Source organism: Lolium rigidum, chromosome 7 (assembly GCF_022539505.1).
Source record: "Lolium rigidum isolate FL_2022 chromosome 7, APGP_CSIRO_Lrig_0.1, whole genome shotgun sequence".
In the NCBI taxonomy this organism is placed as follows: domain Eukaryota; kingdom Viridiplantae; phylum Streptophyta; class Magnoliopsida; order Poales; family Poaceae; genus Lolium; species Lolium rigidum.
The window spans coordinates 115628910-115655926 of NC_061514.1; the positions used below are offsets into that span (position 1 = coordinate 115628910).

Here is a 27017-nt window from a genome sequence, read left to right on the forward strand (position 1 = left end):
CCTTCTATGAGTACCGGGGAAGGACCAAGTTCCACCCAAGTGGAGCCATCTACACCACAAGGCCAAGCTTCTTCCATTGATCTTACAAATGCAAGCCAGCCTCTACCACAACCTCAAGTTCAACCTCAACATCTACAACAACAATCAAGTACGAGCTCACTTCAACAAGCTCAAGAACAACATCTACCACAAGCTTAAGAACAACATCTACCACAAGCTCAAGAACAACATCTATCACAAGCTCAAGAACAACACTTACCACAAGCTCATCTACAACAACAACCGACATTAAGTGACCAAGGCCAAGCTTCAAGTTCTTCTCCGAATGGTTCGGGGATGATCTATATGGACAATACCATTCCTAGTATCCCCGAGTCATCCGGATCTCATGATGATGATGTCCACTTCAACAACAATGAAGGTCAAGGCGAGGACCTAAACCATGATGAAAACCAAGAGGACCCACATGAATCTACTCCTTTAGCCGTCACTCGCCGTGAAGATCCTATTGCAAGAAACTTGCGCCTCAAGTCCCATTCTTTGAGTAACATCATTGGTGATCTAAAGGGCAAAGTAACTACCCGAAGACAACTAGCAAGCTTTTGTGAGCACCACGCCTTTGTCTCTATGGTGGAACCACTCAAAGTTGATGAAGCTCTTAAAGATCCGGATTGGTTGAATGCGATGCAAGAGGAACTCAACAACTTCAAGAGGAATGATGTGTGGACTCTCATGAAGCGACCCGATCATTGCCGCAATGTTATCGGCACAAAATGGGTCTTCAAGAACAAGCAAGATGAACGTGGCATGGTCATCCGCAACAAAGCAAGATTGGTGGCACAAGGCTATTCTCAAGTCGAAGGCGTGGACTTTGGTGAAACCTTTGCACCCGTTGCAAGGCTCGAGTCCATCCGTATCATTTTGGCCTTTGCCTCTCATCATGGCTTCAAGTTGCAACAAATGGATGTTAAGAGTGCTTTTCTTAATGGTCCTCTACATGAGGAGGTGTATGTGAAGCAACCCCGGGTTTCGAGGACCCCCATTTCCCGGACCATGTCTTCAAGCTCAAAAAGGCCATATATGGACTCAAACAAGCTCCTAGAGCTTGGTATGAGCACCTAAAGGAGTTGCTTGAAGACCGTGGTTTCGAAGTGGGGAAAATTGATCCCACTCTTTTTACTAAGAAAGTCAATGGGGAGCTTTTCATATGCCAACTCTATGTAGATGACATCATATTTGGCTCGACTAACACAAAATTCAATGATGAGTTTGCTATGTTAATGACAAATAGGTTTGAGATGTCAATGATGGGTGAACTCAAGTACTTCCTCGGGTTTGAGATCAAGCAAATGGAACAAGGCACCTTCATCAATCAAGCGAAATATCTCCAAGACATGCTCAACCGCTTCGACATGAAGGGCGCCAAGGGAATTGGAACTCCAATGCATCTCAAGTGTCAACTCTCCCTTGACGAGGCCGGCAAAGCGGTGGATCCCAAGCTCTACCGTTCGATGATAGGTTCGCTTCTTTACCTTTGTGCCTCTCGCCTCGGATATAATGTTAAGCGTTGGTATGTGTGCACGGTTTCAAGCAAGTCCGAAGGAAAGCCACGTTGTGGCGGTCAAGAGGATCTTTCGATATTTAGTTGATACCCCACACTTCGGACTATGGTACCCAAGGGACACGGACTTTGCTTTGGTGGGCTTCACCGACTCCGATTGGGCGGGAGACAAGGTTGATAGGAAGTCTACATCCGGAGCGTGTCACTTTCTTGGAAGATCTTTGGTGTGTTGGTCCTCGAAGAAGCAAAATTGTGTCTCCGTCTCCACCGCGGAAGCCGAATATGTCGCCGCGGCAAGTAGTTGTGCGCAAATCTTATGGATGAGGCAAACCTTGCGGGACTATGTCCTCGAGTATAGCAAGGTTCCTCTATTGTGCGACAATGAGAGCGCCATCAAGATCGCCTACAACCCGGTTCTTCATGGGAAGCCGAAGCATATTGAGATAAGGAACCACTTCATTCGAGATCACATTGCACGTGGAGACATTGTTCTATCCTTCATTGGCACCAAGGAGCAATTGGCGGACATCTTCACAAAGCCCTTGGACGAGAAGCGTTTCATTGAGTTGAGGCATGAGCTAAATATCATTGATCCGTCGAACTTTGCTTGACCGTCGTGCACACATACCACTCTCAAACTATATATCTAGATGAAAGGCACACATGAACAAAGGGGGAGTGCGGTTTAAATATATTGAGCTATCCCTCCCCCCATAATGCATAAAGAAATCCAAAACATATGCTATTTGTCAATTGAGTGACTTATGAGCTTCATGTTGAGTTGTAGTCCGTGAGTCCTAGATACATCTACGCGACCTCACACTATTACACTCTTACATGGTGGCTTCGGCCACCAACATCCTCCTTCGGTTCTTTGTGTTTCTTTGTGACCTTCTTTTTGTCCTTCTTCTTTTCTATCTTTTTTTTATGTTTTTGGAGCATCTCAATCACGCTTGTTTTCCCTTTCGGTTTTTGCAAGCTTGGTTGTATGTTCTTGGTTCTCCATCCTCCTAGTTTTCTCTCCTTTTTGGTGTTCCGATGCCAAAGGGGGAGAAATTCCTATGTGGGTGGGGACCTTTGTTGTTTGTAGCCTTGTGATCCTAGTTGCTTATCTCGTCTTATGGCTACATCAACAACTCTATGGAGGTATCTAATGGTAAGTTTGGGTATTCTCAAGGCTATGGTATGATAACTTCACCCAAATCTTCCTACATGATCTTATGTTACCTCCATATTGCGCATATGTTATTTGAGCATGATCTTGTATCCTTGTTACATATGTGCTTGGTTTGTAAAATCAAGGGGGAGTTATGCCTCTAAGACGTGTGTATTTGTATTCAAATACATATTCAAAGTATGCACACGTTTAGGGGGAGCTTCGTCGAGATTTTACAAATCTAAGAATCTCATCATAATATCATATGAAGTCTTGTGTTGTCATCAAACACAAAAAAGGGGGAGATTGAAAGAGCAAAGTCTAAACCCCGTGTTTTGTGTGTTTGATGACAACACTTGAGTTATCTCACCGTGTACCTTGAGTATCATTGCTAGATTTGCAAGTGCACGGTGACCTCGCTGGACACGTCAAGATCGGAGGACTGAAGCGTAGTTATGGGTAGCTGTAGGTTTTCTCGGTTTTGTGTGTGTTTCGCGAGGTGACATGGCTGGAGAGAAAAAGGGAAGAAAACCAGTTTTAGCCAGGCCGGTACTACCGGCACTCGTAGCGGTAGTACCGCTACCCCTATAGGTACTGCCTCACGGTACCGCTCAGAGTTCTGCGCTGGATTTGTCCCACAGAACAAGTTACGGTACCTTTACGGTACCTTGAGCGGTAGTACCACCCACGGTACCGCTCAAGTACCGTAACATGTTACAGCAGTACCGCTCTGGTACCGCTTCGGTACCGCTTTGGATCCAGTAAGGTCTGGACCCTATTGCGGTACCTCAAGCGGTACCGCGAGCGGTAGTACCGCAATGTGTCCACATGGACAAGATCTGTGGGGATTCGAACTCAGAGCGGTAGTACCGCTTTCCAAAAGTGGTAGTACCGCTTAGGCAAAAACTGGACATAACGGTTGGATTTGGAGGAGCCTATTTAAGGGCCCCTTCTTCCCCAATTCATTTTATCTCTTCTCTCTCTCTCCTCCATTGTTGCTGAGCTTAATCCTTGAGGATCTCCCCAACCATCCAACCAATATTGCTCAAACTTTGAGGAGTGGTGGAGGAGACCTCGATCTATAGTTCTACCAAGAGAGATTTCACCAATACTTGCTATTCCTTAGTGGATCTTGGTGTTAGGGTTCCTATTGTGGGACATTGGAGAAAGTGCATCCATGGAGGCTAGCTTGGTGTTGTACTAGCTCCATGGATTGTTGGGAGCCTCCTTGTGGTGTGGAGCTCGCCCTTGTGAAGGAATCACCGCCTCGACCGGTGCCTTAGTGGAGAAGGGGGAGCACCTTTGTGGAGCTCTCTCGAGGAAGAAGGTGAGGCCTTCCTTCGTGGTGTGGCCGTCTAGTCTCTTGTGTGAGGCTAGCACCTCCTCAACGCAGACGTACTCCCTTTTGTGGGAGGAACTGCGGGAAACAAACCTTGCCTCGTCTCCGCGCCCTCCGGTTGTCCCGCTCCTTACTCTTACTATCTTGTGATTGTTCCTTTGCTTGTTGCACTTGTTCTAGGATCATTGTAGGATCACCAACAGCACTAAAGCAATCACCTTTATCTTCCGTTGCACTAAAATTGAAAAAGACTAAAACTTGACGTAGCAATCATTCACTCCCCCCTCTTGTTCGCTACGATCCATTCAATATGACCACATAAAATGATATATGTCACATCAAATATAGTCTTACATTGCCGTAAACATTACCTCAAGCAAGAAACAGGAGATTCCTCTTGCTATGAAGAAAGTTTCTTTTATGCACTGTAACTGAAATGAACTACTATAGTGAACCACATAGAGAGCTTAATCAGATTGATAACTATACCAATATCATAAATTATATATATGACATACATAACCATAACATTCAGAATTACCTTAGGAACACATATACATTTTAATAAACCAAATTATAAAACACATGACCTTTACTTAATCAAATTGATAACTAAGAAGAGAACATAGGAATACAAATTATAACACATCAATTCTAAGGTGCATTTATACATTTTAACAAAAATGAACTCCTATAGGAAACCACATCAATTTCTTAATGTAAACATAATATAATAGGTGAAATCGAAACATAATGACTTAATAGAAAACTACAAACAACATTCACAATAAACCCATACCAAATTGATTAGTATACTAATTGTTCTACAGATAACATTCACAATAACATGAACACACCAACGACAATAATCTAATCAAAAGCAATGGCATAAACCTAATCAGAACATAACAGATTGGAACAATAGCTCTAACCATGAACAACTAGTTTGTCCACACTGTGGTTGGTCAACAAAAAATACCTTTGATTCAGCTGGACTTCCTGTCGCCGCCGACCTCAGGTCCGGTCGATCCACTACTGATTGCGCTGTCCACGGATATACGGACCATGAGATGGAGGATGCCTCCGTGAAGGCGCTGGCCATCGCCCACCGTGCGAGCATGACTGAGGGAATTCCGTGTGGTCTAGACGCCGACAGGATCCGACCATATCCTACACAGTGCAACCAGATCTGGACTTAGGGGAGAGGAGGACGAGGAGAAACCATGGCTTGAAATGGAAGATGCACTCTCTCGCGACAGGACACGACGCGAGAGACCACTAGGCCACCTCGAGCACCGCCACCATGCCTCGCTCAGATGCAGCGAGAGAGTGGGGAGAGAGTGAGCGTAGGAATTTTGCGAGGGTTGAGTGTTGTATATAAGGCATGAATTTATCGGAAACGAAGATTCTTGTTGTACCGATACTATAGAGTCCTATATTACAAACAGAGATTCCTAAAGCCTCATTTGCAATATATTGGTGACCGGAAAAAATCCCGTCACCCATGTTGTCTGCACGGTCGCGACCCATTCCATGCGGGCATCCTCGGCCATACATAATTTTTTTAACCATAGTTTGTATCGTTGCCGTTTCCATCGCGGGATGTCCATTAATGTCGCTTTATAATAGTGCTCAATTTTGTACTGGATCGGGCCATCCTATTAGTAAACCCATTTGGACAGATTTATCAGATTGGGATATTCTTGATCGATTTGGTCGGATATGTAGAAGGACTACCTATGGCGATAAGTGGATCCTAATGACATATTATAGATATGATCATAGGTCGGCTTAAAATCATATCTCGAATAATCCGAAATCCTTGGCTTGATCCGGCGTTATCCTTGCGTGGTTTGCACTCCAAGCCCCCGTTCGAGCACCAACGTCCCTGGGGCCGATGAGCCCCTCACCGAGTGGTCCTCCTTTCTACACAACCAAAAGTCGAAGGACAACCTCTTGCTCTTTTCACTTTTGAGGGGCCGATCACAGTCTTATGCTTTTCATTAATACAACCTAAAACAAGTATAACATGGTTAAACTCAGGTGTGTTGATAACAAACACACAAAACACACTTAGAAAGAAAAAAAATCCTTTCAACGGGGTTAACTGTTTAGCATCGGCAGTGGGCTTCACGAGCACATGTGATGAGGGTTTCTTAGGTGTTCGTTCTTGGATGAAGTCAGAGTTGATGACTCGAGAAGTCATGGCGATGACGTCGGTGGTCAACCTCACGACTGCCTCAACGGCATGTGTGTAGACTATGTTTGTGTTGTCATGTTCCATTACAGTAGACGACAATGTTTGTGATAATGTTTGTGTCATGTTTTCGCTAAGATTTCAATTGTCCCGGGTTCAACTATTTTGTGGAGTGGAGAGCACCTACATCAGTCATAGTTAGTAGCAATAAACGCTTCCATCTCACTTAGGGCATCTTTGATTTGCAGAATTTTCAAAAGTGGGACGCAAGAAAACTATAGAATTGTTGTGGCATGTCATCTTCAATCCTCTACGAGATTAGGAAAGTGATAAATTTAGATGGGGCAAGGTAAGGTAACTATATTTCTCGATTTTTTCTTTGTTCTTCAACTGTTGAGTCACATCAAAGATTTTCAGCGCAACATGGTTAGCTTTTATTTACTTCTCTCGTATTTTCACCTTTTAAAAGATTGGGGATTAGAGGGGATTTGATGTTCATCTAACCCCTTATCAATACTCTTCCCCAAAAGTACACCTGTACGAGATAGAACTTTTAATCTAAACAAAAATGAAGGGATTTGTGGAAATTTCTCGGGATTATCCCATCTAAATCTGGAGAAGTAAACAAACTACTCGAGATTTTTCCAGATTAGAAATAATCTCATCCGATCCTCTAAAATACAGTACACCAGAAATAGACAGGCAAACTGAGCAAAATTTTCATGGCCAGCTCTCTTTCTCAAATTTGCCCGAGATTCTAAATCCACGCTACTGTTTCGTCATGACACTGACATGAGCGTTCGGCTCCAAAGAGCCTCCATGGCTACCACCGCCGTGCTCCCGCTCCCACCAATTCCCTACAACAGGCTCTCACGCACTCCACCCGCCATCTCGTCTCCTGACCACAACTCCTTGAAGCAGCTATGCAAGGAAGGCAACCTGCGGCAAGCCCTCCGTCTGCTCACTGCCCGGGCGACGCCGGGACGCCCCCCTCCCCAGGACCACTACGGCATGGTCCTCGACCTCGTCGCGGCCAAGAAGGCGGCGACGCAGGGCGTCCAGCTCCACGCGCATGCCGTGGCCACAGGTTCTTTGGATGGCGACGACGGGTTCCTCGCGACCAAGCTGCTCTTCATGTATGGCAAGTGCGGGCGGGTCGCGGACGCCCGTCGCCTGTTCGATGGAATGTCTGGACGAACAGTCTTCTCTTGGAACGCGCTTATCGGGGCGTACCTTTCTTCTGGGAGCGCTGGTGAAGCCTTGGGAGTGTACCAGGCGATGCGGCAGTCTGCAACGTTGGGTGCAGTGCCTGATGGGTGCACACTCGCATCAGTGCTCAAGGCGTGTGGGGTGGCAGGGGATTGGCGCTGTGGGTGCGAGGTGCACGGGCTGGCCGTGAAGAACGGGCTTGATGGGAGCACCCTCGTGGCCAATGCGCTCATCGCCATGTATGCCAGGTGCAACATGCTAGATTCTGCGGTGCGGGTGTTTGAGTGGCTGCACGGCGGGAGGGATGTCGCGTCATGGAATTCATTGATATCAGGTTGTCTGCAGAATGGGATGTTCTTGAAAGCTCTGGACTTGTTCCGAGGGATGCAGAGGGCTGGTTTAAGTATGAATTCTTACACAACCGTTGGGATGCTACAGGTGTGTGCAGAGCTCGCTCAGCTGAATCTTGGCAGGGAGCTACATGCAGCACTTCTGAAGTCTGGAAGCGAGGTTAGTATCCAGTCCAATGCTTTGCTTGTTATGTACTCTAGGTGTGGCCGTGTGGATAGTGCTCGAAGAGTATTCCGTGAGATTGATGAGAAGGACTACATATCATGGAACTCGATGCTGTCCTGTTATGTCCAAAATGGTTCATATGTTGAGGCTGTCAAATTTCTTGGAGAAATGCTTGAAGGTGGATTTCAGCCGGACCATGCATGTATTGTGAGCTTGTGTTCTGCAGTGGGTCACTTGGGTTGGTTAATCAATGGCAGAGAGGTTCATGCATATGCTATAAAGCAGAGGCTCGATACTGATACACAGGTTGGAAATACATTCTTGGATATGTACATGAAGTGTCGCTGCCTAGAGTACTCTGTCCGCATATTTGACAGGATGAGGATTAAAGACCACATATCATGGACTACAGTTATTACCTGTTATGCTCAGAGTTCTCAGCATCTTAAGGCACTGGAGAAATTTAGAGAAGCACTGAAAGAGGGGATCAAGGTGGATGCTATGTTGATGGGAAGCATCTTAGAAGCATCCAGTGGTTTGAAAAACATTTTGCTGGCAAAGCAACTGCATTGTTATGCTATTAGACATGGCTTGCTTGATTTGGTACAGAAGAACAGAATGATAGATATGTATGGGGAATGTGGAGAGGTTTACCATTCACTTAAAATGTTTGATACAGTAGAGGAAAGGGACATTGTGACTTGGACTAGTATGATAAACAGTTACACAAGCAACGGGCTGTTAAATGAAGCTGTTGCCCTGTTCGCAGAATTGCAAACAGATATTCAGCCTGATTCTGTAGCACTAGTAAGTATTATTGGGGCTATAGCTGATCTGTCATCCTTGGCAAAAGGAAAGGAAGTTCATGGCTTTCTCATCAGAAATAATTTTCGTATGGAAGGTGCCATGGTTAGTTCCCTCGTAGACATGTATTCTGGTTGCGGAAGCATGAGCAATGCTCTCAGACTATTCGATGCCACGAAATGTAAAGACGTGGTTCTCTGGACAGCGATTATTAATGCTGCTGGGATGCATGGTCATGGCAAGCAAGCTCTAGACCTTTTCAAGAGAATGCTACAAACTGGTGTTGCTCCTGATCATATCTCATTTCTTGCCCTGCTGTATGCTTGCAGTCATTCTAAGCTTGTCGATGAGGGAAAATGTTATCTGGATATGATGAGGAGCATCTACAGGCTAGAACCATGGCAGGAACATTATGCCTGTGTGGTTGATCTTCTTGGCCGCTCAGGCCAGACCGAGGATGCCTATGAGTTCATCAAGTCTATGCCTTCAGAACCAAAATCGGTGGTGTGGTGTGCCCTCCTTGGGGCATGTCGTGTGCACAGGAACCACGAACTTGCTGTGGTTGCAGCCAATAAGCTTCTTGAGCTGGAACCAGATAACCCAGGCAATTATGTCCTTGTGTCAAATGTTTACGCTGAGATGGGTAAGTGGAACAGTGCTAAGGAGGTCAGAGCCAGGATTTCAGAACGTGGGTTGAGGAAAGATCCGGCGTGCAGCTGGATTGAGATCAGAAACAAAGTCCACACTTTCACCGCAAGAGATCATTCGCACAGAGACGCGGAGAGAATCCATCTCAAACTAGCCGAAATAACGGAAAAACTGAGAAAAGAAGGCGGGTACATTGAGGATACAAGGTTTGTCCTGCATGACGTTAGTGAAGAAGAGAAGATAGATGTGTTGCACAGACACAGTGAGAGGCTCGCAATCGCATTTGGTTTGATCAGCACCCATCCAGGTACGCCTCTAAGAATCGCCAAGAACCTAAGAGTGTGTGGCGACTGCCATGAGTTCACCAAACTAGTGTCGAAGCTCTTCGAAAGAGAAATCGTGGTCCGAGACGCCAACAGATTCCACCATTTCAGAGGAGGATCTTGTTCTTGTGGTGACTTCTGGTGAATGGTTATCTTTTCAACTTAATGCACCAACTGTTTGTTCATAAACATGGAAGATTTCCAAGACCAGTGGAAGTGTGAACAAAAGCAAAACTTAATTAAAAAATTATAACAAAATCAGAGTCCAGGTGCAGCACACCCGTCCGTCCACTGTCCTTAGGACATGGCATCAAACCATGTCATCTTATCGCTGTTTATACAGTATCGATGGAGAGGTAACAGTGACAACATGTCAATCTGTCGTTAGGACATGGCATCAAAATCAGAGTCCAGGTGCAGCTACACCTGTCCGCCCACTGTCCTTAGGACATGGCATCAAACTATGGCATCTTAACGCTGTTTATACAGTATCGATGGAGAGGCAACAGTAACAACATGTTTTTCTCCCATTTATCTAAACTGAGTAGTCAGCAACTCAGCATCTGAAAACTGACCGAGTTATGGTAGGCGATGATTATTGGCATGCGGGTGAGTACAGTGCACCGGAAGTCCTAGAAAGGATGCTTATTCCGGATTACGTCAATTAATGCAAATAACAAATAAGTGCTACAGAAATACACAGAGCGGAGCTAAGTAAATAAATTAACAGTCTCGTCTAACTTTAGGACTTCTGGCGTGCAAACTCAAACGTCTGCAGTCGACTAAATCCTTTTTGTTGTTGTTGTTTGGACCAACATGGTTACTAAGTATTTTTAAATGGCATGCATTTTCCTAATTAGTACGCATTTACATTTTAAGTTTTGAGTAAACAGTCTTCTACTGCATTTTGCACGTTTTCATCGCATTATATGTTTTTACAATAGCACGTTTCTCTGGCATTGCAGATATTTTAGCGGTTGAATCGGTTAAGATAATAGTAAATGGGTATTCAGAAGTTAAACCCACAAATATGATGTGCGATTTTTGTAGAGGAATGGTTTTTTGTCATCACCCGAATTTTTAAGTCCGGATGCCCTATTACATCATACATCGCAATCCCAGGAAGATTGTTTTTGCGAGACATAATAGTAAGTAGTTCAGAGTCATCATTTATTACAACACATAGAGTCTTACAACAAGGGATCACATGATCCAATATTACACAAATAGATTGTTCAACATCACAAATAAGTAGCGGAAGCATAGTAGTAGTGGACTATCTATTCCACAGTGCAACGCTTGACGTTAGAAGACGATCCTAGTTATCGTAGACGTCCTGTTGTCCGTCATCCTGATACTGTTGCTCCTCTTCAAAGTCTGGCATTTGAATAGCCAGGGCAAAGCCATGAGTACTTTTAAAGTACTCGCAAACTAACTCTAAATACTCATTAAATGTAAGGGGGTGCTAAGCTCTAGGTTTATTTGCATAAAGCCAAGTTTTAGTTTCATAAATCTTTGGTAAAAGCCTAAATCATGTGCTAGACTAACTCAAGTGGGAACATTAGTGTCATTCCCACAACTCATTATGGTTCACCATAATGTCACCTTTCAATCCACCATTCCTTTCTAGAATCAAAACAGTTTAATGATAACGGAGATAGTATGGCCTTTCCAATCATCCGTAACCGTGGACACGGCTATTCGAATAGGTTTAACACTCTGCAGAGGTTGTACTCTTGTGCCATAACTTTTGATTACATCCGTCGAGGATAACCCCGAATCATCGTAACACAGTACGCGGATCATCAACCATAACCTTTCACTTATATATGCTAGTATGAGCACCTCTCCCCATGAGCTTGGCCTCCCGGTGAAAACCGCGGTCAACCCGGGAACTGCACAGGGCTTGGGCCGTACATTCACCTCATTTCAACATCAATCCACACTTAACGGAGGCAGCCGCAGCATAACCCCTATGATGTTTGTTCAGAGGGAACCCATACTAAAGTACACAAGTTTCTAGTTAAGCCCTACCCATAATCAGGTATTGTGGGGGTACTTGTATAATTGGAAGGGTATCACATTCAAACTCAATCATCAATTTTCTCAAAAATCACCATCTTCTCTTGTTCAAATCCACCTCCACTTTACTTTCTTTCAAAGTCATTTCACTTCACCATGTTCCCATCTAGAGTAGTCAATTTTAATTGATTAGCACTAGCCACTATATGAGGGGTGCTATCTAGCTTTGAGGGGTGCTAATCTATTCCAAGTATTTTTCTACTCTAGACCAAGTGAATCATAAATCAAAAAGTACTTTGAAATAAATAAGCAAAAGTAAATGGAAGTAAAAACATGGGATAGGTAATACATAAAAGTAAAGTGTTATGGTGCCTTTGCTCTTGTAGAGCTAAGCACTTGTGTTTAGCAAGGGTTAGCTTGCCTTGAGCTGGGTAGTTATCGAAGTTCTCTTCTTCTTCCTGAGAGTAGCCCTCCTCCTCTTGGTATTCCTCGTTACTAGCGTCTATATACGAATACGAGGTATAAATACTAAACCAAGCTCACATACTAAACTAGAAACACTCAAAAGGGTTCACATACTAGTCCTAGTATCAATCAAACATGGCATGGTGGATTATTTGATTAGTCTTTATTTGAAAGAAAATAATTTCCTCTCATTACTCCTATTTCTTAAAATTGGTATGTAGGTCTTTAAAGGAATTCATTTCTTTTCATTACTTCTTATTAAGATTTAATCTCTTCATATAATAATAAGGTATGAAATATAGGTTGACCCAAAGTCAACATTTCATATCTATTATATGTGAGTTCAATTTAATTGAAGTGCTACACTTCACATAGTTTTAAAACTTAACATTTAAATGGATTAAAATCTCTAAGTAATAATTCTCAAGGGTTCATTAGCCTAAGTCATTCCCCCTGGTTATTAGTACTTAGGATCAAAATTTAAATGAGAGGTAACTCTCATATTAGGGTTGAGTTTGAATTCTACTTTAAAATGCTCTAGAAATGACTACATAGCCATTTTATTTGATCTAGTCCATGATCATACAAACAATAGGGCTATGTTATTGCATAATCAATTAGAGGACATCATTTGTGATTTATTAGAATTGGAATTACTTCAAAATCTATTCTGGTTGAATTTTAAATAAAGTTTGAATGTTCAAAAGTTCATGTCTTGTCTTTTTTGTCTAATTAAATCTACAATGAAATTGGTGATGGGGCCAGTGGCATTGGATAGGTAAATTCATGAGCTTTCCAACGGTATAAAGTTTGCTAAATTTGGTTTGGCCGAATTCAAATTATTTAAAATTTACTAAACCTTCAGCAGAGCAAATTTGAATAAGATTAAACTAGATTTGAAATCGTGGGCTAGGCGGGAAACGTTACTGGGCCGAAACGGGTTTAAAATCTACTTCGCAGCCCAACACGCATCTGGTGCGCTCGGGCCGCGCTGACGAGGTGGGGGCCACCTGTCGGCGCCTCTTTAAACAGAGAAACGTTATTTTCCATCTCGACCGTAGGATTAGAAAGAAGATCGACGGCGTCGGAGCATCGTCGTCTCCGACGAGCGACGGCTCACCGGCGGCGAGCCTAGGGGTGGGAGAGCCTACCAGTGCCGTTGCGTGACTCCGGCAAGGTGCGCGGAGAAGATGTAGTAGATGAGGAAGCCCCGGGAGCAGCCGGCGGCGCTCGGGGAAGCGCCAATCGAAGCGGAGCTTCCGCGGGCTGCGGCGGTCTTGAGCTCGCGATTCGAGCAGCTCCGGCGAGGTCTGGTGAAATTGATGGGTGGAGAAGACTTAGTGAGGTGAGGGGAGTGGATTGTGTGAAGAGAGGAGGTGCCGATCGTCGCTATTTATAGAGGGAGCAAGGTGGCCGGGTGTGTCGTGGAGGAGCGTCGACGGCGTGGCCTCTCCGTCGATCGAAGGGGCAAGGCGAGGACGGCATCTTGTAGGCGTCGTCCCGGCGATGCTCAACGGCTAGCCGGCGCAGAGAAAAGGCGACGGGATGGCTCGGGAGCGTGCGGTGGTTTGCGGCGAGCGTGCGGCATCATTTGGTCGAGGACGACGGCGACGGTGCAGGCAGTGCACGGGCGCTCGTCTAGCGTGTAGAGGGCGGGGAGTAGCTGCTCAACGTCGCGGTAGGGATGCAGGGCGAGGACGGTCGCGCTCGAGTGGGCGACGTACTGGCGCGGCCAGTGCGCGCTCACCGCGTTGGCTGGCATGCCCTGGCATGCTTTTGGGCGCGCGCGTTCTGGCCAATGCCGAGCCGTGGCGTTGCAGAGGCTTGTACCATTCGATTCCTTGAGTGTTAGAGAGGCTCCAGGACAAGGGCATGGGTTGAAAGGAGGGCTGGAGAGATGGTGGCCAAAGTGGCCGGCATGGCCACGGTATGCATTAGTCTAGGGTTTCTTTCCCCTCTCCTCTCACTTTAATCGACCAGGGCAGGTACTAGGGTGAAGCAGGGGTTGTAAGAGGGTGCAATGATCAAGGATTAAAGGGGTTTAGGGAAGAAACCAGTGTGTAATAGGGTGACACACAATTCTGGATTCATGTCTGCCACCTGTTCGACACAATGGCCGCATGAAGTTTTTATTTAAATTTTGAAATTCTTTTTGGTGAATCTCATTTATATAATTAATGTGAAGTATTGGTGGTGGTGGCACTCAATTTGGAGTTGATTTGCAACATTTCAACTTTGAGGTTATCTTGTTTTTCTTCTCAGATCCCATTTTGGCAATTTAATTCTGGTCAACCTAGTCAACTCTAGCCATGGTGGTCAACATGAAAAGTACTCACCTTGACATGGTCTTGGATGACATGGTTTTGGTTGACCAAGTTTAGTTCAAGAATTGAGAAATACAGAGGGGTAAAGTGGTGAAGAAAATATTTTTGGTTCACATGACCATTATCATATGTATGCAAGATTTTTGATTTCTTGGTATTTGATTCTTGATCCAAGGATGCAAAAGGGTTAGTTTATCATATTGAAGTGTTTTAGAAGCAAGGGAGCAAGCAATATTGGCCTTGGTTGAGGATTTGCCTTTTTGCATAAAGTGTATGTGAGTGAGAAATGGGTTTTTCCCATTTTCTCTAATTCCCCTCAAATTAGGGTTTAGTGATCTTGCTTAGGGTTCACAAGGCAATGTTCAAACATACTAACACTCATCATGGCAATTGCACAAAAGAAATCACTCACATGCAAGAAACTATATGTGGCACTATATGCATATAAAAAGTTTTTGTTAATTGCAAATTTTGGGTTTGGGGAATTTCTCTTTCTTATTTATTATTGTTGAAACTTGGGATGTTACAAACCCTTCCCCTTACAAAAGATCTCGTCCCGAGATCTGAGAAAACTAGGTACTAAAGAGATCCGGGTACTCAGTCCTCATAAAGTCTTCTCTCCCCAAGTGGCTTCTTCTTCGGTGTGATTACTCCATTGGATCTTCGTAAACTTGATACTTCGAGTACGGGTGGTTCCGAAAGCTTCTTCCAGATGCGAATAGGTACTTCGCGGTATGTCGGATCTGAGTTGATATCCACAGCTCTATGGTCGATGTTCTTGAAAACCTCGGTCTTCTCGTGTACCTCTAAACACTTCCGGAGTAGCGAGATGTGAAACACGTTGTGCACCGCCGACATTTCTTCCAGTAACTCCAACTCGATAGGATACTTCTCCTCGGCGACTCAGGACCTTGAAAGGTCCGACATATCGGGGTGCGAGCTTTCCTCTAAGCTGAAATCTCTCGCATTCCTTTAAGGGGGGACACTTTGAGATATACGAAATCTCCGATCTCGAATGTCATCTCCCGGCGTCTCTTGTCGGCGTAGCTCTTCTGTCTTGATTGGGCTGTCTTGAGGTAATCACGGATCTTGTGAACCTTCTCTTCGGCTTCTCGGAGAATATCTGGTCCAAAGATTTGACTCTCTCCTACTTCCGACCAATTCAGAGGGGTACGGCACTTTCTTCCGTACAGGGCTTCGAAGGGGGCCATCTGCAAGCTGGCTTGATAGCTGTTGTTGTACGAGAATTCTGCGTACGGCAAGCAGTCTTCCCACTTAGATCCATACTCTAGCACACATGCTCTCAACATATCTTCTAGTATCTGGTTGACTCTTTCAGCTCCGTCCATCCGTCTCGCGGGTGATAGGTCTGTGCTGAAATTCAGACGAGTTCCGAGTCCTTCATGTACTTTCTCGCCGTAATCTGGAGGTGAATTGGGATCCTCTCGTCGGATACTATCGACTTCGGGGTTCCGTGCAGGCTGACTATTCTTGAGATGTATAACTCGGCAAGTCTCGGTCCTTGATAGGTGGTCTTGACGGGGATGAAGTGGGCGACTTTGGTTAGTCTGTCGACCACTACCCAAATGGAATCATTTCCTTTACTAGACTTGGGCAGTCCGGTGATGAAATCCATTCCTACGGAATCCCACTTCCATTCGGGAATCTGTAGGGGTTGCAACAGTCCTGCGGGGCGTTGGTGTTCTCGCTTTGACTCTTTGACGGATGTCACACTTGGCGATGTAGCTTCCAATTTCTCTCTTCATTCCATGCCACCGAATTGTTCCTTCAAATCCCGGTACATCTTGGTTCCTCCGGGGTGAATGGAGTATAGGGTGTCGTGAGCTTCTGTCGAATAACTTGCTTCAATTCTCGAGTCCGACGGTACGCACAGGCGCTTGTTATACCATAGCACTCCTTCTTCATCTACGGTGAATCCCGTGCTTTTCCGGCGGCTATTTGGTTCTTGATTCCGTCAATGCTAGCATTTCCTTTCCGAGCTTCCTTGATCCGACTAATCGTGGTGGGTTGGAGTTCAATGTCGGCGAGATATCCTTCGCTAACCAGCTCAAGCCTAAACTGTTCAAACTCTTCAAACAGAGCTAGGTTGCTCAATTGCTAACATGGAGTTCAACCGACACGGCAGCCTACTCGGAGCATCCGCTACCACATTGGCCTTGCCGGGGTGATAGTGGATTTCCATGTCGTAATCCTTGATTAACTCTATCCATCTCGCGCCGTCTCATATTCAGCTCCTTCGCGTGAAGATATACTTCGTACTCTTGTGATCCGAGTAAACCTCGCATCGATTACCCATGAGGTAATGACGCCATACTTTCGGTGCTAACACCACCGCCGCTAGCTCTAAGTCATGGGTTGGATAGTTCTCGTTCATGCCGCTTCAGCTGTCTTGATAGGTAAGATATTACTTTGCCTTCTTGCATCAAGCACACATCCAAGACCAATCTTGGAGGCGTCACAAGACACATCAAATGGCTTGGTAATGTCCGGCATAACCAGTATTGGGGCGGTTGTCAATCTTAGCTTGAGCTGTTGAAAGCTCTCTTCACACTTGTCGGTCCATTCGAACTTCCGGTCCTTCTTCAACAATTGAGTCATCGGTCTTGCTATGCTCGAGAATCCTTCAACGAATCGGCGGTAATATCCCGCCAATCCGAGAAATGCACGGACTTCGGTCTGAGTGGTTGGGGCTTTCCATTCTTCAACAAGCCTTGATTTTTGCGGGGTCAACGGCAATTCCTCCGACTGACAAGATATGACCCAAGAATCCTACTTCTTTCAACCAGAACTCACACTTGCTGAACTTGGCATACAACTGATGCTCCCGAAGGGTATCTAGTACCACTTCCAAATGTTGCTCATGTTCTTCTTCGGACTTGGAGTAAATGAGGATGTCGTCGATGAAGACAACCACAAACTTGTCCAGGAAGTTCATAAAGATCTTATTCATGAGATTCATGAAATAAGCGGGGGCATTGGTCAATCCAAATGACATGACATTGTACTCATACAATCCATATCTGGTGGTAAAGGCAGTTTTTGGAATATCGGTGGCACGAATCTTCAGCTGATGGTATCCTCGTTCGCAGATCAATCTTCGAGAATACTTGGGCTCCTGGCCGCTTGGTCAAACAGATCTTCTATCTTGGGCAACGGATACTTGTTCTTAATGGTGACATCGTTGAGCTTACGATAGTCCGTAACCAAACGAGTGGCACCGTCCTTCTTATCCACAAACAAAACTGGCGATCTCCAAGGTGACGCACTTGGTTGAATCAGTACCTTTGAATAGCATATCATCCAGCTTGCTTCTTCGGCTCCACTAACTCGCCGGGTTCATGCCGTAGGCTCTCTCGGGCTATAGGTCCGGTTCCGGGATTAACTCGATGATAAACTCGATATCCCGATCCGGGGGCATACCGGGTAGATCATCCGGAAACACATCAGGATATCGACAAACGACCCTGATCTGATCCAAGGTGGGTTTGGCTAGGCTTTGGTTGCAGGTGAACTTTCTGGGCATCTTTTCAGATATGTGCTCGACTATTATTCCGGTGCTACTAGTCATGGTGATGGCCTTCTTGGCACAATCAATCAGTCCATGATGTTTCGCCATCCAGTCCATTCCCAGGACTACTTCCAAACCTTTGGCTCCCGTAACAATCAAATTTGCATAGAATTCTATTTCATGTATTCTGATTGGCACATCTTTGCAAATTTTTCTAGCTTTAGTTGTTGATCCAGGTATTTGAACTATCATGACATGCTTCAAACTGATGGGTTGAATCTTACTAGTGCATGCAAAATCTTCGGTAATGAATGAATGCGATGCTCCGTAATCAAACAAGCACTCTTGCGGGTATTGAGTTAACAGAGAACATACCCAAGCACAACGTCCGGGGCCTCCCGAGCTTCTTCTGCATTCATGTGGTAGAGGCGGCCGTTGCGGTTGTTCGGGTTGTTGGGGGCGAACTTCTTGTTGGTGGTGACACGACGCCATGCCGCTGCGCGTGGCCCGAGGTGTTGGCGGCGGTCTTGGCGAGCTTCTTGGGGCACTCATAGGAGAAGTGCCCAGCCACTCCGCACTCGTAGCAGCTTGTAGGTGGATTTGTCCTTGGGGGTGATGGGAACAGCATTGCTCCCGGCCCTTGGAGCGGTGTTGGAGTTGTTGTTGGGGGCGCGAGGTGGAGCGCGGTTGAAGTTGTTGTTGTGGTTGTTGTTGTTGTTGTAGTTGTGGTGGCCTCCTCGGCTCGGGTTTCCTCCACTCCGGTTCCGATAACTCGGACGTGGATTCTCGCATCGGGGGCTTGTTGTTTCTTGGGGCGAACCCTCCACTTGAGCCGGGGCGATACTTGTGGTTGTTGCCGGGCCCACTCGGTTCATCATACGGCGCTTGCGGTTCTCATTGGCTTGGTGTATCTTCCCTCCATCCGAATGGCGGAGTCAACGAGGGCTTCTAGATCAGCAAAGGGAATGTTGATCAGCACAGTCTGCATCTCATCATGGAGTCCATTCAGAAACCTCTCCTTCCTTTTCTCGACGGTGTCCGTCTCATCCGGGGCGTACCTTGACAAAGTGAGGAACTTGTCGCGGTATTCTACCACGGTCATTCTCGCCTTGCTTCAGCCTCCCGAACTCATCCCTCATCTTCTTAATCAAACCCGGGGCACATGATACTTGCTAAACTTGAGTTTGAAATCCTCCCAAGTCATCATTTGCCCCGCATGTAAGGCGCGGTACTTGTCCACCGTGCACGTGCAGGTCCAGCCAGATAGTGGGTGGCGAACAACACCTTCTCGTTGTCCTCCACTCCGGCAACCTCGAGATTGTTCTCCATAGTTTGGAGCCAATCATCAGCATCGAGGGGTTCCTCTCGTCTTGCTGAACACCGGTGGGTTAGTGTTCTGGAAGTTTTTCAGCTTTGACCCTGGGTGGTCGTGGTTTCCGTGGCCTTGATTGCCCTGAGCAAGTTGTTGAAGTGCAGCTAAGTTGGCTTGACGGTCAACTCTTTCAGCCTCTCTTTCTGCCATCATCTGTTGCAGCATCTGCATCATTGCGGTCTCGTTGCGAGTTGGGGGTGCCATCTGAACAGTGATAGGGATCATGAGATGAGAGGGAATTGTCTATGGCTCATTTTGGGATAAAATTTCAACTTAAACTTGATTCATAAATAATAATATTACACACACACAAACATAGTCATGGAGGTAGCACATATTACAAGCCAAATGTTCAGGAGGGTTTTAAGAACCCTTTCAACAAACTACGATACATGGGGCGGTACAAAGGACCGATACATAACACGGGACGCAAGTGCTCAGACGGGACTACTCGCCATCGACGTTGATAGGGTAGACATTGTCCACCCCGGCATCGAGGTGCTCGTGGCCTTCCTCGTAAGGGTGGAACTCCAGGTCGTCGTCTTCCTCCTCCTCGTAGTCGTCGTCGTTGCTGACGTAGGAGTAGCCGTCCCCCTGGATGTCCTCCCCTTCACCTTCGCCCTCCAGCTCCAGGATCTGCTCAGCTTGGGCGGCGATGGTCGCCTTCGGAGTGGCGATCCCGGCCTTGAGGCGGTTGATGGCGTGATCCTTCTTCCGGTTGGCACGGCGGAGTGCCCCGCGTTCTCCGGCGATCACCCCGATGGTGTCCGCCCGCTGCGCCAACTGGATGTGAGTGTGGTTGGCGTATTCGCGGGAGTTGTCGAGGTCGATGCGGGTCTCGTTCAGCATGAAGTCAAGATGATCAACATGGTGACGAAGTTGCGGGTGCGACGGCAGGTTCATTGGCACTCCGAGGGAGTTGTGCCTCGCGTAGTGCAAGAAGCGACTATCCTCGAAGTCCATGAAGTTTTGCCCGCACGTACGTGCGAGCCCTTCCCGAAGTCCCCTTGCGAGACCATCCGCCCAGCTTGTTCTCCCCGAAGGAGAACTCGGATCCTTGCGCTCATTGGGAGCGTGAACCTTCCACGAAGGTCCACCATGATCACCCACTGAAGTTGACCACCGGGCTGGTCATTGAGCATTCCCCCAAAGACTTCCGGTGGTGGGCGCCCGAGGTACTCGGAGAGGGAGAAGAGGTCCCTCTCAAAGATGAGCTCTCCACCGTTCCCCAACTGATAGAACTCAGTCTGGAGAAAGGGCTGCGCGTCCACGACGTGATCCATCTGTAGAGAGATTAGAGGATTAAGTTAGAGGAGTGCAAGTGTTCCAAATTTTAATTCACTTATAAGAAGGGCATGAATTTAAAGTTTGTAATAGACTCTTCAAGGTAAGGAAATGAATACGGTTTTCATAACTAATCAATTCATGGAATTTGAAACTAAGTTTTTGAGCGTCCATTCTAACTAGGGTCTCCTAAGGTCAAACAATGGCTCTGATACCAACTTGTCAACACCCGAATTTTTAAGTCCGGATGCCCTATTACATCATACATCGCAATCCCGTGAAGATTGTTTTTGCGAGACATAATAGTAAGTAGTTCGGAGTCATCATTTATTACAACACATAGAGTCTTACAACAAGGGATCACATGATCCAATATTACACAAATAGATTGTTCAACATCACAAATAAGTAGCGGAAGCGTAGTAGTAGTGGACTATCTATTCCACAGTGCAACGCTTGACGTTAGAAGACGATCCTAGTTATCGTAGACGTCCCGTTGTCCGTCATCCCGATACTCGTTGCTCCTCTTCAAAGTCCGGCATTTGAATAGCCAGTGGCAAAGCCATGAGTACTTTTAAAGTACTCGCAAACTAACTCTAAGATAAATACTCATTAAGTGTAAGGGGGTGCTAAGCTCTAGGTTTATTTGCATAAAGCCAAGTTTTAGTTTCATAAATCTTTGGTAAAAGCCTAAATCATGTGCTAGACTAACTCAAGTGGGAACATTAGTGTCATTCCCACAACTCATTATGGTTCACCATAATGTCACCTTTCAATCCACCATTCCTTTCTAGAATCAAAACAGTTTAATGATAACGGAGATAGTATGGCCTTTCCAATCATCCGTAACCGTGGACACGGCTATTCGAATAGGTTTAACACTCGCAGAGGTTGTACTCTTGTGCCACAACTTTTGATTACATCCGTCGAGGATAACCCCGAATCATCGTAACACCAGTACGCGGATCATCAACCATAACCTTTCACTTATATATGCTAGTATGAGCACCTCTCCCCATGAGCTTGGCCTCCCGGTGAAAACCGCAGTCAACCCGGGAACTGCACAGGGCTTGGGCCGTACATTCACCTCATTTCAACATCAATCCACACTTAACGGAGGCAGCCGCAGCATAACCCCTATGATGTTTGTTCAGAGGGAACCCATACTAAAATACACAAGTTTCTAGTTAAGCCCTACCCATAATCAGGTATTGTGGGGGTACTTGTATAATTGGAAGGGTATCGCATTCAAACTCAATCATCAATTTTATCAAAAATCACCATCTTCTCTTGTTCAAATCCACCTCCACTTTACTTTCTTTCAAAGTCATTTCACTTCACCATGTTCCCATCTAGAGTAGTCAATTTTAATTGATTAGCACTAGCCACTATATGAGGGGTGCTATCTAGCTTTGAGGGGTGCTAATCTATTCCAAGTATTTTTCTACTCTAGACCAAGTGAATCATAAATCAAAAAGTACTTTGAAATAAATAAGCAAAAGTAAATGGAAGTAAAAACATGGGATAGGTAATACATAAAAGTAAAGTGTTATGGTGCCTTTGCTCTTGTAGAGCTAAGCACTTGTGTTTAGCAAGGGTTAGCTTGCCTTGAGCTGGGTAGTTATCGAAGTTCTCTTCTTCTTCCTGAGAGTAGCCCTCCTCCTCTTGGTATTCCTCGTTACTAGCGTCTATATACGAATACGAGGTATAAATACTAAACCAAGCTCACATACTAAACTAGAAACACTCAAAAAGGGGGTTCACACACTAGTCCTATCATCAATCAAACATGGCATGGTGGATTATTTGATTAGTCTTTATTTGAAAGAAAATAATTTCCTCTCATTACTCCTATTTCTTAAAATTGGTATGTAGGTCTTTAAAGGAATTCATTTCTTTTCATTACTTCTTATTAAGATTTAATCTCTTCATATAATAATAAGGTATGAAATATAGGTTGACCCAAAGTCAACATTTCATATCTATTATATGTGAGTTCAATTTAATTGAAGTGCTACACTTCACATAGTTTTAAAACTTAACATTTAAATGGATTAAAATCTCTAAGTAATAATTCTCAAGGGTTCATTAGCCTAAGTCATTCCCCCTGGTTATTAGTACTTAGGATCAAAATTTAAATGAGAGGTAACTCTCATATTAGGGTTGAGTTTGAATTCTACTTTAAAATGCTCTAGAAATGACTACATAGCCATTTTATTTGATCTAGTCCATGATCATACAAACAACAGGGCTATGTTATTGCATAATCAATTAGAGGACATCATTTGTGATTTATTAGAATTGGAATTACTTCAAAATCTATTCTAGTTGAATTTTAAATAAAGTTTGAATGTTCAAAAGTTCATGTCTTGTCTTTTTTGTCTAATTAAATCTACAATGAAATTGGTGATGGGGCCAGTGGCATTGGATAGGTAAATTCATGAGCTTTCGAACGGTATAAAGTTTGCTAAATTTGGTTTGGCCGAATTCAAACTATTTAAAATTTACTAAACCTTCAGCAGAGCAAATTTGAATAAGATTAAACTAGATTTGAAATCGTGGGCTAGGCGGGAAACGTTACTGGGCCGAAACGGGTTTAAAATCTACTTCGCAGCCCAACACGCATCTGGTGCGCTCGGGCCGCGCTGACGAGGTGGGGGCCACCTGTCGGCGCCTCTTTAAACAGCGAAACGTTATTTTCCATCTCGACCGTAGGATTAGAAAGAAGATCGACGGCGCTGGAGCATCGTCGTCTCCGACGAGCGACGGCTCACTGGCGGCGAGCCTAGGGGGTGGGAGAGCCTACCAGGCCGTTGCAGGACTCTGGCAAGGTGCGCGGAGAAGATGTAGTAGATGAGGAAGCCCTGGGAGCAGCGGCGGCGCTCGGGGAAGCGCCAATCGAAGCGGAGCTTCCGCGGGCTCCGGCGGTCTTGAGCTCGCGATTCGAGCAGCTCCGGCGAGGTCTGGTGAAATTGATGGGTGGAGAAGACTTAGTGAGGTGAGGGGAGTGGATTGTGTGAAGAGAGGAGGTGCCGATCGTCGCTATTTATAGAGGGAGCAAGGTGGCCGGGTGTGCTGTGGAGGAGCGTCGATGGCGTGGCCTCTCCGTCGATCGAAGGGGCAAGGCGAGGACGGCATCTTGTAGGCGTCGTCCTGGCGATGCTCAACGGCTAGCTGGCGCAGAGAAAAGGCGACGGGATGGCTCGGGAGCGTGCAGGGTTTGCGGCAGAGCGTGCGGCATCATTTGGTCGAGGACGACGGCGACGGTGCAGGGCAGGCACGGGCGCTCGTCTAGCGTGTAGAGGGCGGGGAGTAGCTGCTCAACGTCGCGGTAGGGATGCAGGGCGAGGACGGTCGCGTTCGAGTGGGCGACGTACTGGCGCGGCCAGTGCGCGCTCACCGCGTTGGCTGGCATGCTCTGGCATGCTTTTGGGCGCGCGCGTTCTGGCCAATGCCGAGCCGTGGCGTTGCAGAGGCTTGTACCATTCGAGTCCTTGAGTGTTAGAGATGCTCCAGGACAAGGGCATGGGTTGAAAAGAGGGCTGGAGAGATGGTGGCCAAAGTGGCCGGCATGGCCACGGTATGCAATAGTCTAGGGTTTCTTTCTCCTCTCCTCTCACTTTAACCGACCAGGGCAGGTACTAGGGTGAAGCAGGGGTTGTAAGAGGGTGCAATGATCAAGGATTAAAGGGGTTTAGGGAAGAAACCAGTGTGTAATAGGGTGACACACAATTCTGGATTCATGTCTGCCACCTGTTCGACACAATGGCCGCATGAAGTTTTTATTTAAATTTTGAAATTCTTTTTGGTGAATCTCATTTATATAATTAATGTGAAGTATTGGTGGTGGTGGCACTCAATTTGGATTTGATTTGCAAAATTTCAAATTTGAGGTTATCTTGTTTTTCTTCTCAGATCCCCTTTTGGCAATTTAATTCTGGTCAACCTATTCAACTCTAGCCATGGTGGTCAACATGAAAAGTACTCACCTTGAAATGGTCTTGGATGACATGGCTTTGGTTGACAAAGTTTAGTTTAGGATTTGAGAAATACAGAGGGGTAAAGTGGTGAAGAAAATATTTTTGGTTCACATGACCATTATCATATGTATGCAAGATTTTTGATTTCTTGGTATTTGATTCTTGATCCAAGGATGCAAAAGGGTTAGTTTATCATATTGAAGTGTTTTAGAAGCAAGGGAGCAAGCAATATTGGCCTTGGTTGAGGATTTGCCTTTTTGCATAAAGTGTATGTGAGTGAGAAAAGGGTTTTTCCCATTTTCTCTAATTCCCTTCAAATTAGGGTTTAGTGATCTTGCTTAGGGTTCACAAGGCAATGTTCAAACATACTAACACTCATCATGGTAATTGCACAAAAGAAATCACTCACATGCAAGAAACTATATGTGGCACTATATGCATATAAAAAGTTTTTGTTAATTGCAAATTTTGGGTTTGGGGAATTTCTCTTTCTTATTTATTATTGTGGAAACTTGGGATGTTACATTTTTGGACCTAGCTTTACAGAACTAAAGTGGCATTGGCAGGTTGCTAGGGTAACCGGATTGCGACAAAGTTCACAAAAAAGAACGGACCAAAAACCCTGAGAGATAAGCCATAGTAAAAGTGTTGAAACTCTAATACACACGGTAACAACACCACACCCACCAACGGCCCGACTCATTTTGGACATCATAAGTATCCGCTTTTGTTCATTTGGGTCAAGTCAAGGACATAAAATTGATCGTCTCATCCTGCTTGCCTGTTTAAGTCGGGGCAGTGTCTCAGCGGCCGATGCATGAAATGGAAAACACCACATTTTGTTTTATTTTGAGATGAAAAATATCTCATAGAAAAATGACAAAGAAAAAGGAAGAACAGAAGGTACATAAAAAATAAAAAAGAAGATAAAGTCTTTCATGTCGAAGACTTTGTCACCTGGGCCCGAAACCCATGCCGCTAGAGGCCACAGGCTGTTGGAATTTGGTCTTGGGCCTTATCCCATAGTTCAATACAAATTCTGAATTTTTTTTTGGTCCATGTGGGTATGATAAGTGGTGGGACTAAAGTTTAGTCCCACCTTGCTAGTTAACACATGTGGAGTGGTTATAAGGGGGTTGTTTTAGTCCTTCCAAGCGAGTGAGAAGAGAGAGTCCTCGGGCACTCCTCCTCCTCCTCTGCCGCCCGCCTCGCCATGACGTGGGTTGAGGGTTTATTTTTTCTATTCAGGAAATTAATCGTGTGATTAATTACGAATTATTAACGGATGCGTTACCGACTCGAACGTGGGATGCGTCCCATGATCTTCGTGAACCGAACTATATAGGCGCAGACGCAACCTCTAGCCGCATGTACAGACTGATAACCTCCAAGTGCAGAGGATCAGCGTAGTGTCGAACCCACGAGGAGCTGAAGGTAACTATTTATTCTCTGAAGCCCTATAACCCACTTATATGGATTTCTATGCAAAGCTAGCATCTGTAGTGTGTGTGAAAAGATTTCTACTATAAAATTATGAGTGCCGAAATACAAATGCAATAAGTAAAACTAATGCAAGATATGTAAAGTAGTATGAAGTGGAGTAAGAGAAAGTAACTCAATGGAGTAAGTGTCTTGACAAATTACTATTTCATTTGGTTGGTTGTCACAATTAGTGAAGCACAAAGATAGTTTTTTTTATTATTTTTTCTAAGGAGGAGCCATGAATAGGTGCTGCCATATACATGAGCAAATACATCCCTAGTGATTGATCCCAAAGACAATTAAGAGAAAACAAGGAAATTATTAAGACATAAAGTCGAACCACCGCATTTAGATCTAAGGGCTTGTTTGGTTCCCAGCCACATTTTGCCAAGCCTAACTTTGGCATGTGTGGCACCACAAAAGTGTGGCTAGGATTTTGGAAGCCACAAAGTGTGGCAAAAGCTGGCAAAAATTCACTCTATGACAAGTGGGCCATATGAATAGTGAAGTGTGGCAGCTCTAAAGTGTGGCAAGAACCAAACACATGCCAAATTGCTAAACTTTGGCTTGGCAAAGTGTGGCTGGGAGCCAAACTTGCCCTAAGTTTTCCATGATAATACCACGTTGATTAACCATGAATTAATACAACATGTATCTTTAAAACTTGGGATTCAGTTTTTGTCAAACTCCGGCTATCCCTCAGCCTATTAACATGCAACGGTGATAACATTGTGCATCCCCCAACATATGTGTGCACTCATCTGTTAGTACAACAAGATCATCATAGAAGATAACATATACTTGTA

At 45.3% G+C, this 27017-nt stretch overlaps 1 protein-coding gene across 1 annotated transcript; it reads left to right on the forward strand.

Moving 5' to 3' along the window:
• Positions 1-6998: 6998 nt before the first annotated feature.
• Positions 6999-10030, forward strand: LOC124676067 (pentatricopeptide repeat-containing protein At3g63370, chloroplastic). The gene has a single exon (XM_047212147.1). It carries the CDS (start codon positions 7046-7048, stop codon positions 9896-9898), a length of 2853 nt encoding a protein of 950 aa, XP_047068103.1. The 5' UTR covers positions 6999-7045; the 3' UTR covers positions 9899-10030.
• Positions 10031-27017: the final 16987 nt, after the last annotated feature.

What these genes read in the sequence shown, in the direction of transcription:
- LOC124676067 (XM_047212147.1), top strand. Translation starts at nt 7,046, where the DNA reads ATGAGCGTTCGGCTCCAAAGAGCCTCCATGGCTACCACCGCCGTGCTC.